At 41.7% G+C, this 13,972-nt stretch overlaps 1 protein-coding gene across 8 annotated transcripts in view; it reads left to right on the top strand.

Annotated features, from left to right (window-relative positions):
* Positions 1-13,972, top strand: part of znf385b (zinc finger protein 385B) — a 406,157-nt gene that overhangs the window by 217,310 nt on the left and 174,875 nt on the right. The window contains exon 1 of one of the 8 annotated variants that reach the window (XM_073047100.1): positions 12,049-12,233. The exons of the other annotated variants lie outside the window; for them this stretch is intronic. Within the exon in view, the coding sequence (XP_072903201.1) occupies positions 12,227-12,233 (7 nt within the window). The 5' untranslated portion in view covers positions 12,049-12,226. Of the gene's footprint in view, positions 1-12,048; positions 12,234-13,972 lie in introns of those variants that run through there. 8 annotated transcript variants of the gene reach the window in all.

Here is a 13,972-nt window from a genome sequence, read left to right on the forward strand (position 1 = left end):
CCTCTCGGACTCTGACAAACTTTGGGCCCCAAGGTGAGCGCCCAGCCAGCTGAATGTGAACATGAAGCAAGAGGGTTCATCAGGGTTGGAGGACCCCTGATAAGAGGGGAAATTAGCTCAGGAAGCTGCGTTCAATGAATTTTTGATGAATGGCAGCACAAGTCAAAAACCTGGTAAACTGATTCTTCAGCTTGTTGTTACAAGTGTGATTCAAAAAAAATCAATAACCTGGTACACATTGGACTTTGGTGTGGGACTGGCAGATTATCCAGAATATTGAATAATATTGTTATTAACATTTCAGCCACATTTTTAATTCAATGATTTTCAGACATTATACAGTAGTATAATGAATTTTCCAGTGAACCTGCTAGATTTGATAGGAAAAAGGACCCAAGAGAGTTTCAAGGCATCATGGGACACATCACCTAGTGAGCCAGACGCCAAGCCATCAGAGTTTCATGATAGTAAAATAGCATATTACCAGAGATTTACTGTAGTATTTTTTGTTAATTCTGTTATTCGGAATTCAAATAGAACAATGAGAGATATTATTACACAGACTTGTCATGGTTTACCTCCGTGACCCGGTGAGCTATATTGGCTGGAGTCAGGGATATACGCTCTGGCTCTTGGTAGGGTCACCCGTGCTAAACAGGTTGAAGGGTAGACAACAGACTAAGAATAGTCCACCGACTCTCCAGGTTTGGGGGTGCAGTTCAAGGAACAACCTTGACTGGTAAAACAAAACTGTTATGGAAATGGAGAGGAAGCTACTGGCATGATGAAGGAAGCCCTAAGCACTGCCAGGGGTGGAGGACCTTCATTGCTGCTCTAAATGCCAGCCTTGCCCTATACCCTAAAAGGAACGTGTTACTCGGGGCTCTCACTATCTCACTTTTAAAAAGCGCTCCACTTGCCAAAGGTCCCTTTGCTTCAATCAACCTTTGCACACCATCTGTTACGTTACGGCAACAATGAATATAGAATTGAGACAGGTTTTTTACATAAACAAATAAACATTTATTTAAACTCTGTGCAATAAAAATGAAAAGTAAACTAACGACTAACTTAACCGGAAGTTAACTGCTAAACGGGAACTCGAACAGTTCTTAAAGTGATAAATGTGAACACAGTTCTTAAAGTGATAAATGTGAAAGTCCAAATGATTTATACAGTCAATTAGGAGAGACTTTCCTGAAGTAATAAATTCCTCAACGATATGACGTTACTGCTGATCCCAGCCAAAATATGCTTTGCCCAAAGGATTCATGATGAAGGAAATAAAAACGGCTTGAAGGAACTGACCTTTGGCGAATAACACTGCGCCCAACCCTTTCTGCTCTCACAATGCAGGGGCTATCTCAAATGCAGGTTACTATTTCCAGAACGAAGATCCAATAAGGTCAATCCTGTATTACTGCAGATGACACCAACTTTACTCGATCCTTCCGGCTTCTGTACTTTGGTAAATCTTCACTCTCCAATACTTAGACTTTAAAATTAAATCGAAGATACATCAAACATAACTGGCAGTGATTTTCAAAACTGCCAGCACAATGAAAATGTACCTTACAGTAAGAATTAAAACTCCATTTTAAAACAAAACTGTGTCATGAAACCAAATATGCAGCATAACAGAGTAACGGATGACTTAAATGATGTCCCAACAAAACCTCCTGCATCACAGCAGGCTTTCCCCATTTTATACCTGTTGGAACAGGCCATCACATGACCTCACACTGGCGGGAAAATTACATCATGTGACCTCAAACTGGCGGGAACATACATCTCCCCACCATCACAAGACCATTACATCATGCTCACCAGATACTCAATTATATCATGGTCATAAGACAGTCACAAGATACCCACGGGGGATGTAACACATCAATATTCTCATTGTCCCAGTATAGCACTATAGACCAGTTCTGCCCCTTTCCATAACAATTTGGAAACTAATAGAACTATGGTCATTTATCCCAAAAGGCTTCCCCCACTGTCACCTCAGTCAGTTGCCCTGCACTTTGCCCTCTTCCTAGTCAGGCTCTTCAATATTGCATGAGGAAATTGTCCTAAAAGCCCTAAACAAATTGCATCCCATTTATGGAAAGTTGAAATCCCTTACCATGACAGCTCTATTACTCTTACAACTCTGCAGATTGTCCCTGCACATTTATTCCTCTAATTCCTGTTACTGTTTGGGCATTTAAATCAACTCCCAAAGAAATGATCATAGCCTTTATATTTCTCAGCTGCACCCACTAAGCCTCACTGAATGATCCTTCAGTTATCTTATCTCTGACTCACGCCGTGATCAAAAAAGCAAACTTCCACCCTGCCTTTAACTTAATCCATTTCTGACACCTCCCTTCCCTTTCTTGATCTCTCTATCTCTATCTCTGGAGACAAACTGTTGACCGAAAACTTTTATAAACCTACCGATTCCCATGGTTATCTTGACTATACCTCTTTCTGCTCTGTCTCCTGTAAAAATGATATTCCCTTTTCTCAATTCCTTTGTCTCTGCTGCATTTGTTCCCACGATGCCATTTTCCATTCCCGGATATCAGAGATGTCCTCTTTCTTTAATGAACGGGGTTTCCCTTCCTCCACTATTGATGCTGCCCTCAATCACATCTCTTCCATTTCTCGAACAGCCACACTCACCCTATCTTTCTGCCACCTTAACAGTGATAGCGTTCCTCTTGTCACCTACCACCTCTTGACCTTCTGCATCCAACATATCATCCTCTGCAAATTCCACGATTTCCAAAGGGAGCCTACCACCAGACATATCTTTGCCTCCACCCTCTCTCCACTTTCCACAGGGATTGCTTCCTCTGTGATTCCCTTGTCCATTCATCTCTCCCCACTAATCTTCCTCCCGGCACATACCCCTGCAAGTGGCCTAAGTGCTACACCTGCCCATTCACCTCCTCCCTCACCTCCATTCAGGGCTCCAATAGTCCTTCCAGGTGAGGCAACACTTCACCTACAAATCAGCTGGGGTTATTTATTGCAGCCGACTCTGCATTGGTAAGACCGGTCATAAACTGGAGGAACCACTTCGTCAAGCACCTTTGCTTCATCTGCCAAAAGCAGAACTTTCCAGTGCCAAACATGTTAATTCCAATTCCCATTTCCATTCTGATATGTTGGGCAAGTTGAGGCCATGCTCAGAGATGAGGAGTAACACCTTGTATTCCATGTGAGTAGCCTCCAACCGATGGCATAAATGTACATTTCTCCTTCCGGTGAAAAAAATTCATCCTCCCTCCCCTCTTCTTTTATTCCCAACTCTGTCATCTTACCTCTTCTCACTTGCCCATCATCTCCCCATGGTGCCTGTCCTCCTTCCCTTTCTCCTATGGTCCACTCTCCTCTCCTACAGGTTCCTTTCTTTTCAGCCCTTTAACTTTCCTGTCCACCTGGCTTCACCTATCATCTAGCTATCCTCCTTCCCCTCCTCCCACCTTTTTATTCTGACTTCCTATCCAGTCCTGAAGAAGAGTCTCATCCTGAACCAGCGATTGCTTGATCATTTCCATAGATGCTGCCCGACCTGCTGAGTTCCTCCAGCGTTTTGTGTGCGTACTTTGGATTTCCAGCTTTGGCAGATGTTCTCGTGTTTTTGATTTGCAATTCCCTCTCCTGGCTTTTCTCCTCCTCTGTCTCCTTTAGTCATGTTTCTATAATGGCTTTTATTTTCCACTTCTGTGTCTGAGTTCATCTGCCTTGTCTGTCAAATCTCTTCGAATGAAATAAATACAATCGAATCCAATCAGCTTCAAAGTTCAAAGTACTTGCATATGTTACCATATACTGCCTTGAGATTAATTTTCTTGCAGTCATTGAAAGGAAAAAAGAAATACAATAGAATTTTACAAAAAACTATACATAATCAGACAATGACTGACAAACAACTGATATGCGAAGGATGACAGAGTGCACGCATAAAAACAGTGAGAGTACGATTTATAAATAGTCCTTGAAAGTGGATCTGCAGGTTCATAGAATCAGTTCAGAGTTGTGATGAATGAAGTTATCCTCTGGTTTGTGAGCCTGATGATCCTCGATCACTGGCATGCTCTTGCAATTCTTGTCAATTCAACTTTCTGTTGTTGATTACTGTATCACTTACCAGCCTCTCATTTACCCCACTGTGGCTTAAGATCCCACCCCCTGTCAATCTATCCTAAACTCGCCTTGGTACCTATAGCAAATCTCTCTGCCAGGGTAATGGTCCCCCTCCAGTTGAGGTGCAGCCTGTACTCTTGTACAGATCACCTCTGCCCCAGAAGAGATTACAGTGTTTCAAACAGCGGAATCGCTACTCCCTGCACCAGTTCTTAAGCTGTGCACTTATCTGTCGCATCCTCCTATTGTAACCCTCAACAGAAGATGGCATTGCAAGTAATCCAGGGATGATTACCCTTGAGGTTCCACTCTTTCACTTCTTTCCGAGATCCATGTACTCACTCTGCAAGTCCTCATCACTTGTTCTGCCTCTGATCCCCGCCCCACCTTGAAAATGTCCTGCAGCCACTTGAAGACGTTGTGGACCTTGGCACCAGGGAGGCGACACACCATCTTGAAGTCTTGCTTGCAGCCTTCGTACAACAGTACACAATGTCAGTTAGGCCACAGTTCATTTACCGATTACAGCTCTCTTAACTAAATTACAGGAAAGATGTAACTGAATTGCACAGGGTGAAGATAATAGTTATAAAAACCTTGCTTGCTTCGGTAAATTGTAGCTGTGAGGAAAGATTGGGCAAACGAAGGTCATCTTCTTTGGAACCCAAGAATGAGGAGAATGAGGTACGTAAGATAATAAAGGAACTACATGGGTTAAGTACGAAGATCCTATTTTCCTTAACAGAGGGGTCAAAAGTCAGGAGATATAGATTAAATGTAATTGAGGAAGATGATTAGAAAGGAAACAAGGAAGCATTATGTCAGAAATTTTCCATAACTTCTGTAACTTTTCACTTCGGCTAGCGGCTTAATATTGGGTGATAGCCCCCAGCCCGGCCAAACTTAAGAAATCTCGTTTGGGTGGATGTTATGTGATGTGTCCCCTTGTTAGAAATCAGTGCCATAAAGTAATAAACAGTACACAATATGCGATTAAACGATTAAGCTTTATAATTCTGAATTTCACTATATGGTTAGTAAAGAAAATAAAAAAGAAAAGGACCCATTCTCATGAAACAGTCTATTGCGCAAGATTGGAACTCACTGATAAGGTCGTTCATCCACCATCAACCTCCTCCGATCGTTGCTGACCTTCGGACCCTCACTCCAGGTCCACTCCATCTGGCAGTCCACCAACTCTCTCCACCCGCGTCTTCTCTCCTCATCTCTCCCCGGCCAAAAACCCGCGAATTCCTGGCTCCCAGACACACAAGAAAGAACAACATCCTGTTCATTGGCTAGCCTGCCCCATTATCTCTGGTCACAACCCAAACATTGCTGCTACAGAGAAACCATTACCTCAGCAGTGGAACATTACAGAGAAGCCGTGACGTTAGCAGTGAAACCTTACACCGTGTTATCTATGAGCGGGATGAATGAAGCATTAGGAATAAACAAAAATATGGAATTTGCAGGGCAGAGGTATGTCACTCAGTATTACCCATCATGGAAGGCTGTTCATGTTACATACAAGCCTTCTTGCAGTTGATACTTTTCATTATCATTGTAACTTATTTTACAGGCCTGGCAAATTGTGACATCATTGACAGGAATTGATTAACATCGTACTTTCTTTACGTTCTCCAGATTCTTGATAGTACAAGCAAATACACTCAGTAGCCACTTTATTAGGTACAGTATACCTTTCTAGTAGTGGGTAAGACCATGCTGCTATAGCCCATCCACTCCGAGGTTCGATGTGTTGTGCATTCAGAGAGGCTGTTCTACACACCACTGTTGTAACTCGTGGTTATTTGAGTTACCGTCGCCTTCCTGTCAGCTTGAACCAGTCTGGCCATTCTCCTCTGACCTCTCTCATTAAACAAGGTGCTTTCACCCACAGAACTGCCACTCACCGGGTGTTTTGTTTCTCGCACCATTCCAGAGACTGCGGTGCATGAAATTCCAGGAGATCAGCAGTTTCTGAGATACTCAAACCACACTTTCTGGCACCAACAATCTTTCCACAGTCGAAGTCACTTAGATGACATGACTTCCCCATTCTGATTATTAGTCTGAAAGGCAACTGACCTTCTTGACCATGTCTTCATGCCTTCATGTGTTGAGTTGCTGCCACACGATTGGCTGATTAGATATTTGCATTAATGAGCAGGTGTACCTAATAAAGTGGCCACTGAGTGTACATTGCATATAAATAAAATTTTAAGCCATCTCATAATTATACCTACATATATGTCCTGCAGATCTCAATGACTTGCATCATCAAGCTCTTATGAAGAGAAATGTGTGTCATGCAGTAAGTAAAGAATTAGAAGACTTAAAGTAAGGCAGAAAATGCTACAAAACTCAAATGAAGTATACTTTAGAAAGCAGTTGAAAATGGTGGAAAGAGCCTGCAATACTCATTGCAATAAAGTTGTGTGCATAGAAGGTAGGAAAATATGGCTAGTAGGGGTATGACTGCATCATAGAATGATTAAGAAATAATCTAGTGTCTTAACTAACTTTCAGTATTGTTAATGTTATCATATGACAGTGAAATGGCTGTGGAGAAGCAAGTGTAGTGATTGTGTTCAGTAGGTTGAAGAATGGATGATCAAGGGGTCTCTTGCAGTCATTTTACATGTCTGAAATCCCCCAGTCCAAAGGAACAGGATTGATTCTTGTTATTGGACATGCTTGGGAAGCTGGGGGTGGAGTGGCTGTTGCACTGTGGAGATGAGTGTATTGTATGCAGAAGTAAGTGAGTTTGGTTGAATGTTTCAAGAGCTTGGTCATGAAGCATATCAACTCCTGCCTGGTGAGTGACCTGGATTTGCTCCAATTTGTCATAACAGATCAACGGCAGATGCTATTTCATTGGCTCTTCACCCAGTTTTGGAACACCTGGACAATAAAGATGCATACAGTAGAACAGAATGCTTTTCAATGAATACAGCTCAGCATGCAGCACTATCATCCCCTCAACACTCATCAACAGCTTCCAAGACCTGGCCCTTGGTGTCTACCTGTACAACTAGATCCTCGATTTCCTCACTGGCAGACCCCATTACCGAATGACAATGACATCTCCTCCGCATCCATTGTCATCACAGATGCACCCTCTACTCGACTCACTTTATACTTATGATTGTGTGACAAAGTAGAGCTGCAGTGCCAGATTTAAGTTTGCTGATGACCCTACTATGGTTGGCCGAATAAAAGGTGATGATGACTCAGCATATAGGAGGGAGAATGAAAATCTGGCTGAGCGATGCCACAACAATAACCTCTCACTCAATGTCAGCAAAACTAAAGAGCTGATTATTGAAAACACGAGGAAGAAGCCAAAGGTCTATAAACCAGTGCTCATTGGGAAATGGAAGTGGAGAGGGTCACTAGCTTTAAATTCCTTGGTATTGGCATATCAGAAGATCTGTCCTGGGACCAGCACCTCAATGTCATCTAAAGAAGACACTACAGGCTTGGAAAGTTGCCTAATTTTATTTGGTAAATTTGTAATTCTTGTTATATTATAAATGTCTGTGGGAAAACAATCTCAAGGTTGTATATGGTAATATGTATGTACTTTGGTAATAAATTTACTTTGAACTTTGCTGTGAGATCATGGCTGAAGCAAATCTATATCTAGTATGACATTTTTTTGATATTGCTCTAGTTTTCTCCATTTGATCACCAGCAGAAGGGACACTGGACACCAGGACTACAGTGACATTGCGGTATCAAATTTTGCTAAGGCTTTAATAACAGGACAAAACTGTACCACAGTTATCTTTCATTGCTCTGTAATTTAGGCTGTCAAGCATGCGTGTGTTCAAATGCTTAATATACCAGGTTCCTTAAAGATGTGATGGTTTTTCCATTCATGAGTAACAAATCTATCATTGAATGGTCAAGCGTTTCAAAATGAAAAATTTAGTTTGAGAGCTTCCAATAAGGGTTGTTATTTATATGCTCTGTGGACCAAATAAATTATTCACTGGCACTTGAATGCTGCTAGCTACAGGCCATACTGGGCTTAGCACAACTCATCTATAGTGATGATCTGGCATTTTTCAGGAATCATTGCCTTAAAGGGAAATTATGCTAACACCTTTATAAGTATAGCCCCAAAGTCATCAGCTGTCATTTCACTCAAAAATGACATTTTCAGTGGATTGTTTTGCCTGCCTTTAATGCATCAAAACACCTTGAAGTACTGTACACAATTAAATCCATTTTTGAAATGGGGTAAGCAGCTGTCTACATCTGGGATATCATGTCAGTATCGAGGAATTTTAGGTCCGATCAGGAGGAAAGGGACATTCTGGCCAACATTCTGCTCTGATTTATCTCTGAGTATGTCTATTTTATGTTTCATTTTAAATGTTGAGAGCTTTCTTTTAATATGAATCTTCCAGTAAAAGTGTGCAGAGAACATCCAGACTTGCTGAAGAAAGAAAACTTGGGCGTGTATTTACATAGATATGTTGCATTATCTTTTTAACACGTTCACACAACAGTGCACTTTTACAAGATGCACAGTTGGTGAAACATTTGCATGACTTCATCAGAGCAGGATGGCTTAAGAAAGTTCGTGAAAACAAGAAAACAAGTCTTTTCCAAAACCAAACTTCACAAGCACTCCAAATCAACACAGTGCAATGTTGCAGTGACTCATAGGCAGTGATGACCAATGTGGGCATTCAAATGCAATGCATTACAATTGGAGTAAAAGCAGGTGAAAGAAGAGGTGCCAAGAAGATAATGAGCTGCACTAGTCACAGCTGACTTTACACCAATAGGTCTTGACTCTCTCTAACTGTTAGAGGATGTTAGCCTGAACATGTTATGTTTTGGAACTACAAAACATTTAAAAAAATTCAAAGGGAAGCGCTGGAGTCCAAAATGCGGTCTAACTTCGGGTTTACTTTAAGTGAGACCTGCCTATGTATCAAGTGGTAGCATGTTGATGTATGCAATTAATGTATTTCTACAGATAACCTGTAATTAGTTATTTAAATAAACAAGAATGCTTTATCAAACAATATATGTACAAGATGACGCAAGTATTATTGAAATATTGAATACACAACAGAATAGTTTCCACACATAAGCAGGATGAAATTTCCCTAGTTTTGTCATGTGTTGCACTGATATCTACAAGTAATCTAAGCATGAGAAACCTGCTGAAGGATCACAGCCCAAAACATCGATGGTTTACTCTTTTCCATTGGTGCTACCTGGCCTGGTGAATAGTAATCTCTACTGTGGGCCAAGAGCTACCACAGGCTGACAATGTGATCCTTACACCCGCATGATTTTTGTCTCGGACATATTCTGCTGCTGCATACGTTAACATCAGTTTGCCTGATGCTGTCAGCTTTTTTTCTACAGAGTATCAGAGACAATGGTCAGTATTAAATTTCACTCTGTTGCTTTATTTGAGATAGTACAGATAGCTATCAATTGCTGCCATATGGTTAACCGGTTGACAACCTGTGGTCATTCTCTGCCACAGTCCTGGGCTCCGTACGCAATCAATTATCCTGTTCAAGTTTACACATTGCATAGCCTGGTGTCAATGTAGCAGCTGTCTGACACTTCTGAAAGTAGATGAGAGGCATATGGGTGGCATTGTTGGTTAGTGCTTAGCTCTGGGGCACTGGCCGTGGAGGCAGATTCTATTCCGTCCGAAAAATAAGGAGGCCAATGGCAATCAACGACTTAAACAAAGCAATGTGAATGTTTGTACTATACCTGTGTGGTTGTCGAATTACAAACAAGAGAAAATCTGCAGATGCTGGAAATCAAAGTAACACACACAAAATGCTGCAGGAACTCAGCAGGCCAGGCAGCATCTATGGAAAAGAGTGAACAGTCTTCATCAGGTCCTGCTAAATTGTCTGGTCACTCATCTGGAGCTGGGCCTGTTGCCAGTGTGGCTTTCGCAAATGTCGCGGGACTATTGACACGATTTTTGCCACACGCCAGCTTCAGGAGGGGTGTCAGGAACAGGATCGTGAACTCTACACAACTTCTGTTGACCTCTCAAAAGCCTTTGACGCTGTCTGCCAACAGGCCTGTGGAGGAGCATGTCAAAGTTTGGCTGCCCCGCCAAATTCATTCAGATGGTATGCCAGTTCCATAATGGCATGATAGCCAGAGTGATGGACTGCGGAGAATCCTCTGAGGCATTCCCTGTCACCAATGGCATCAAACAGGGCTGCATGCTCGCACCCACACCGTTCAGCATGATGTTTACTGCCATGCTGAATGATGCCTTCCAGGACAGTGATGCTGGAATCAGCCTCAAGTACTGAGTGGATGGGAAGCTCTTCAACCTGAGACTTCAAGCTATTACCAAAGTGAAGGAGACTGTTCTGCGAGACTCCCTCTTTGCCGATAACTGCGCCCTGTACGCTGGTTCAGAGCCAGAGATGCAGGTCAATATGGACAAATTCTCCACGGCTTATGACAACTTTGGTCTCACCATCAACATCTAAAAGACCGAAGTCATGCACCAGCCTGCTCCTCGTGCACCGTACACAGAAACTCAAAATCACAATCAAAGGACAGAAACTCTAGGCAGTGGACCAGTTTACTTGCCTTGGTAGCACCCTCTCCCAAGCAGTGGCTATTGATACAGACGTTAACTGCAGAATAGCAAAGGCAAGTTCTGCTTTCGGTAGGCTGCGCTCCACTGTATGGGAACATCGAGGAATCAGCCCAGCAACAAAACTGAAGGTCTACAGCGCCATGCTACTCACTACCCTCCTGTATGCCTGTGAAACGTGGACTGAGTATCAAACCATTTCCACATGGCTTGTCTTCGCAGAATATTAGGCATCAGATGGCAAGACAAAGTACCAGACACTGGAGTTCTCTCTAGAGCAAGTCCACCATCAGTCCACACACTGCTGATGAGAGCACAGACCCTGGGGCAGGTCATGTCATCCGCATGCCGGACAAGCGCATACCCAAGCAGCTCCTTTTTGGGGAACTCTCCGCTGGAAGACGCTCGCATGGAGGGCAGAAGAAACGTTACAAAGACACACTAAAGGCCTCCCTGAAGTCACTCGACATAGACACGACCTCCTGAGAAAGCTGGCACAAAACTGCTCTACCTGACGCGGCCCCATCCACAAGGGCTGTCAAGCTTACGAAGCAAGGCGCACGGCTGAAGCACAACACAAGCGCGAGCTGCGCAAGTCCAGAGCCACCAGCGCAACAACTGCAGTGCCTACACACGTCTGCCCAACATGCGCCAGGACATTCCGTGGCCGAATTGGCCTGACCAGTCATCTGCGGACACACCGCATCCAGTCTCAAAGTGACTAATGGTGTCGAGGTCTTCATCGACGACGATGGACGAACGTGCATAAGGGAGTCTCAGCCCGAAACATTGTCTGTACTCTTTTCCATGGGTGCTGCCTGGCCTGCTGAGTCCCTGCAGCATTTTCTGTGTAATACCTATGTGGTAATCAGTTTGCTGGGGGTCAGGATGTCAGAGCAGATTGCTACTCTCTATAAACTGGAGGGCCTTTTCACCTGCTCTTTCCCCTTCATGCCATTATATAAAAAGATGTAAAAAGCAACCTCCCAAATACTGTGATCTCTGAGCTAATTGGTTTCCTCATTTTATTTTCCACCTTGTCATGCACATGGAGAAATATTCTTGAGCTGTTCTGAAGTTATGTGAGCCCATACACAAAGAAGCACTAAGATAGTTACATTCGTCGTTTGTGAATGAAGTTGCATTTCAAGGTTAAAAATAAATATATTTAGATTGCATTGTTGGAATATTTTGAAAGGAAGTCATATTAGGTTGTATTTGACTGGCATTTGTGACGTCAGGGATGCAGTCGAGTTTCCCACCCACCTGAGATCAGGTTTCGCACATCAGCAGCAGTAATTAGAGCTCTGCGGCAATTACCTTCTCTTTGTCTAAACTTACCCTAGCGCACTGTTTCCTAGCATCCACCTTTACACAGAGATACGTCGCAGCGATGGAAAGGAATTCTGACTGCAGAAGTTTGAGCTTTTGATGCTTTAGGATAGAAACAGTCTGTTGGATACACTCACCATGCAAGGTATGTTTCATGCAAGATGCTGTAGTTAAAAATTCTTGATACCAGGCACTAACCATACTTGGAAGTGACTGCTGCAAGAATACTACTTATGAATTTTCAACCACAGTAAATTGAAGGGAAGTTTTTAGATATATCAAGATGTAAGCCTTCACTGAAACCTCGCTCGGCTGGAGATTTGTAGCTTAAGGAACTGAAAAGTAGCATTACCATGCATAGCAACAAGTTTGAACTAGTCCAGGGTATGTTATAACAGCTGACGTACCATACTGTATGCTTATGAAGCAACTCTTAATTTGTAACAAGCTTCCTTAGTATGAACAGAGGTATTTTTTTGAACTTTCATTTTCAAACTTAAAAAATATACAAGAGTTTTCATACAAGTATCAGACTGAGTCTTCATTTCATTTTTATATTGGTGTTCTTCCAACTATCTAGTTTTACAGTCATGCATGATTTGTACTTGCAGAATATTCTATGAATGTATTTTATTGTAAAACTGGTAGCATTACAACGGAGAAGATATATAGAACTGCTGTGAATAAGATCAGTACTTACAGATGATTATGAGGCACTTGTCATTATTCTGTAATTTTATGAATAAAACTTTTTGTTAAGTTTAAACATTGAGGTATAATGTTTTTCTGTTATCTTGACAGAGAACTGACAAATTCAGTCCATCCATTTACTCTGATGCTGGCCCCGGTTAATTCTTTATTTCAGCAGTTCTGGAAGAGTCCTGTTGGGGTTCTCATCTGTGTCAGAAAATTGGTGTAAGGGAGAGAGGAGAATGGGTGCAGCATGCCATTGCATTTGTAGTTATTCCGTTTCCTTTGTGAGTTGAGAATTGTTCTTTTAATTTTAAACTATCCTAAGAACAGGGAGTATATCCTACCATACCATAAACAACTCTCTCTTTATATATCTATATATATTTATCTACAATGAATACTGTATAAAAGAAATCTATATTTATTGTACTAAAGAGGTATGCCAGGAACATGTGTCTCCATTACATCTGATATTGCATTGGTAGGAAGAATGTGGTATTTTAATTTTTCATTGGTATAAAAATTTGAACTTTAAACCCTCCTACATAATGCATCCCATTATCAATATTTTACTTTTATGGAAGTAGTGGACTGACTTTTTAGAAAATAATTTTCCCTTATTATAACGTTACTGAGCTATGTTGAAATGCAGTGATGTCTATAAAAAAAACCTTCCATTTCAATTCCTGGACCAAAATTAAACTGCAATGTTTAGCAAAGGGAAGTGGCATGCAAATATGTTTTTCAAATCATGAATATGAGAACTTACTGAGAACCGTAATGCAGATGTCAATTTTAAAGTTGTAGCAAAAATTATAAAGTGATTTACTAAATTAGATGGTCATTTAACTGAACACTAGCTTATATTTTATATATTTTGTTCTGAAAGAAAAGGTAATTTATTTTTTTTCAGGAAACATCAGTTTGGAAAGATAAGACCGCAGGGCTTGGCATACCCTGCTGCTTCTTTTTCCAGTAGCAACCTACAGTTCCAAAAATCTCCTCCATTAATTTAGCTGCAAATCCATTCTAAATTTTAATTGAATTGTGCACAAGTGCTTCAGGACATCAGGTCTTGTATTTGTTTATATACATTTCCTGATGTCTGGCTTTGTACTGCAGTCCTGATCTGTCTTGAAAGATTGCTGTGGAGGAACCCTATTGCAAATAGTTTTCTTAAATCCCACAAGC

The sequence above is a fragment of the Hemitrygon akajei genome, chromosome 5 (genome assembly GCF_048418815.1).
Source record: "Hemitrygon akajei chromosome 5, sHemAka1.3, whole genome shotgun sequence".
NCBI classification, from domain to species: domain Eukaryota; kingdom Metazoa; phylum Chordata; class Chondrichthyes; order Myliobatiformes; family Dasyatidae; genus Hemitrygon; species Hemitrygon akajei.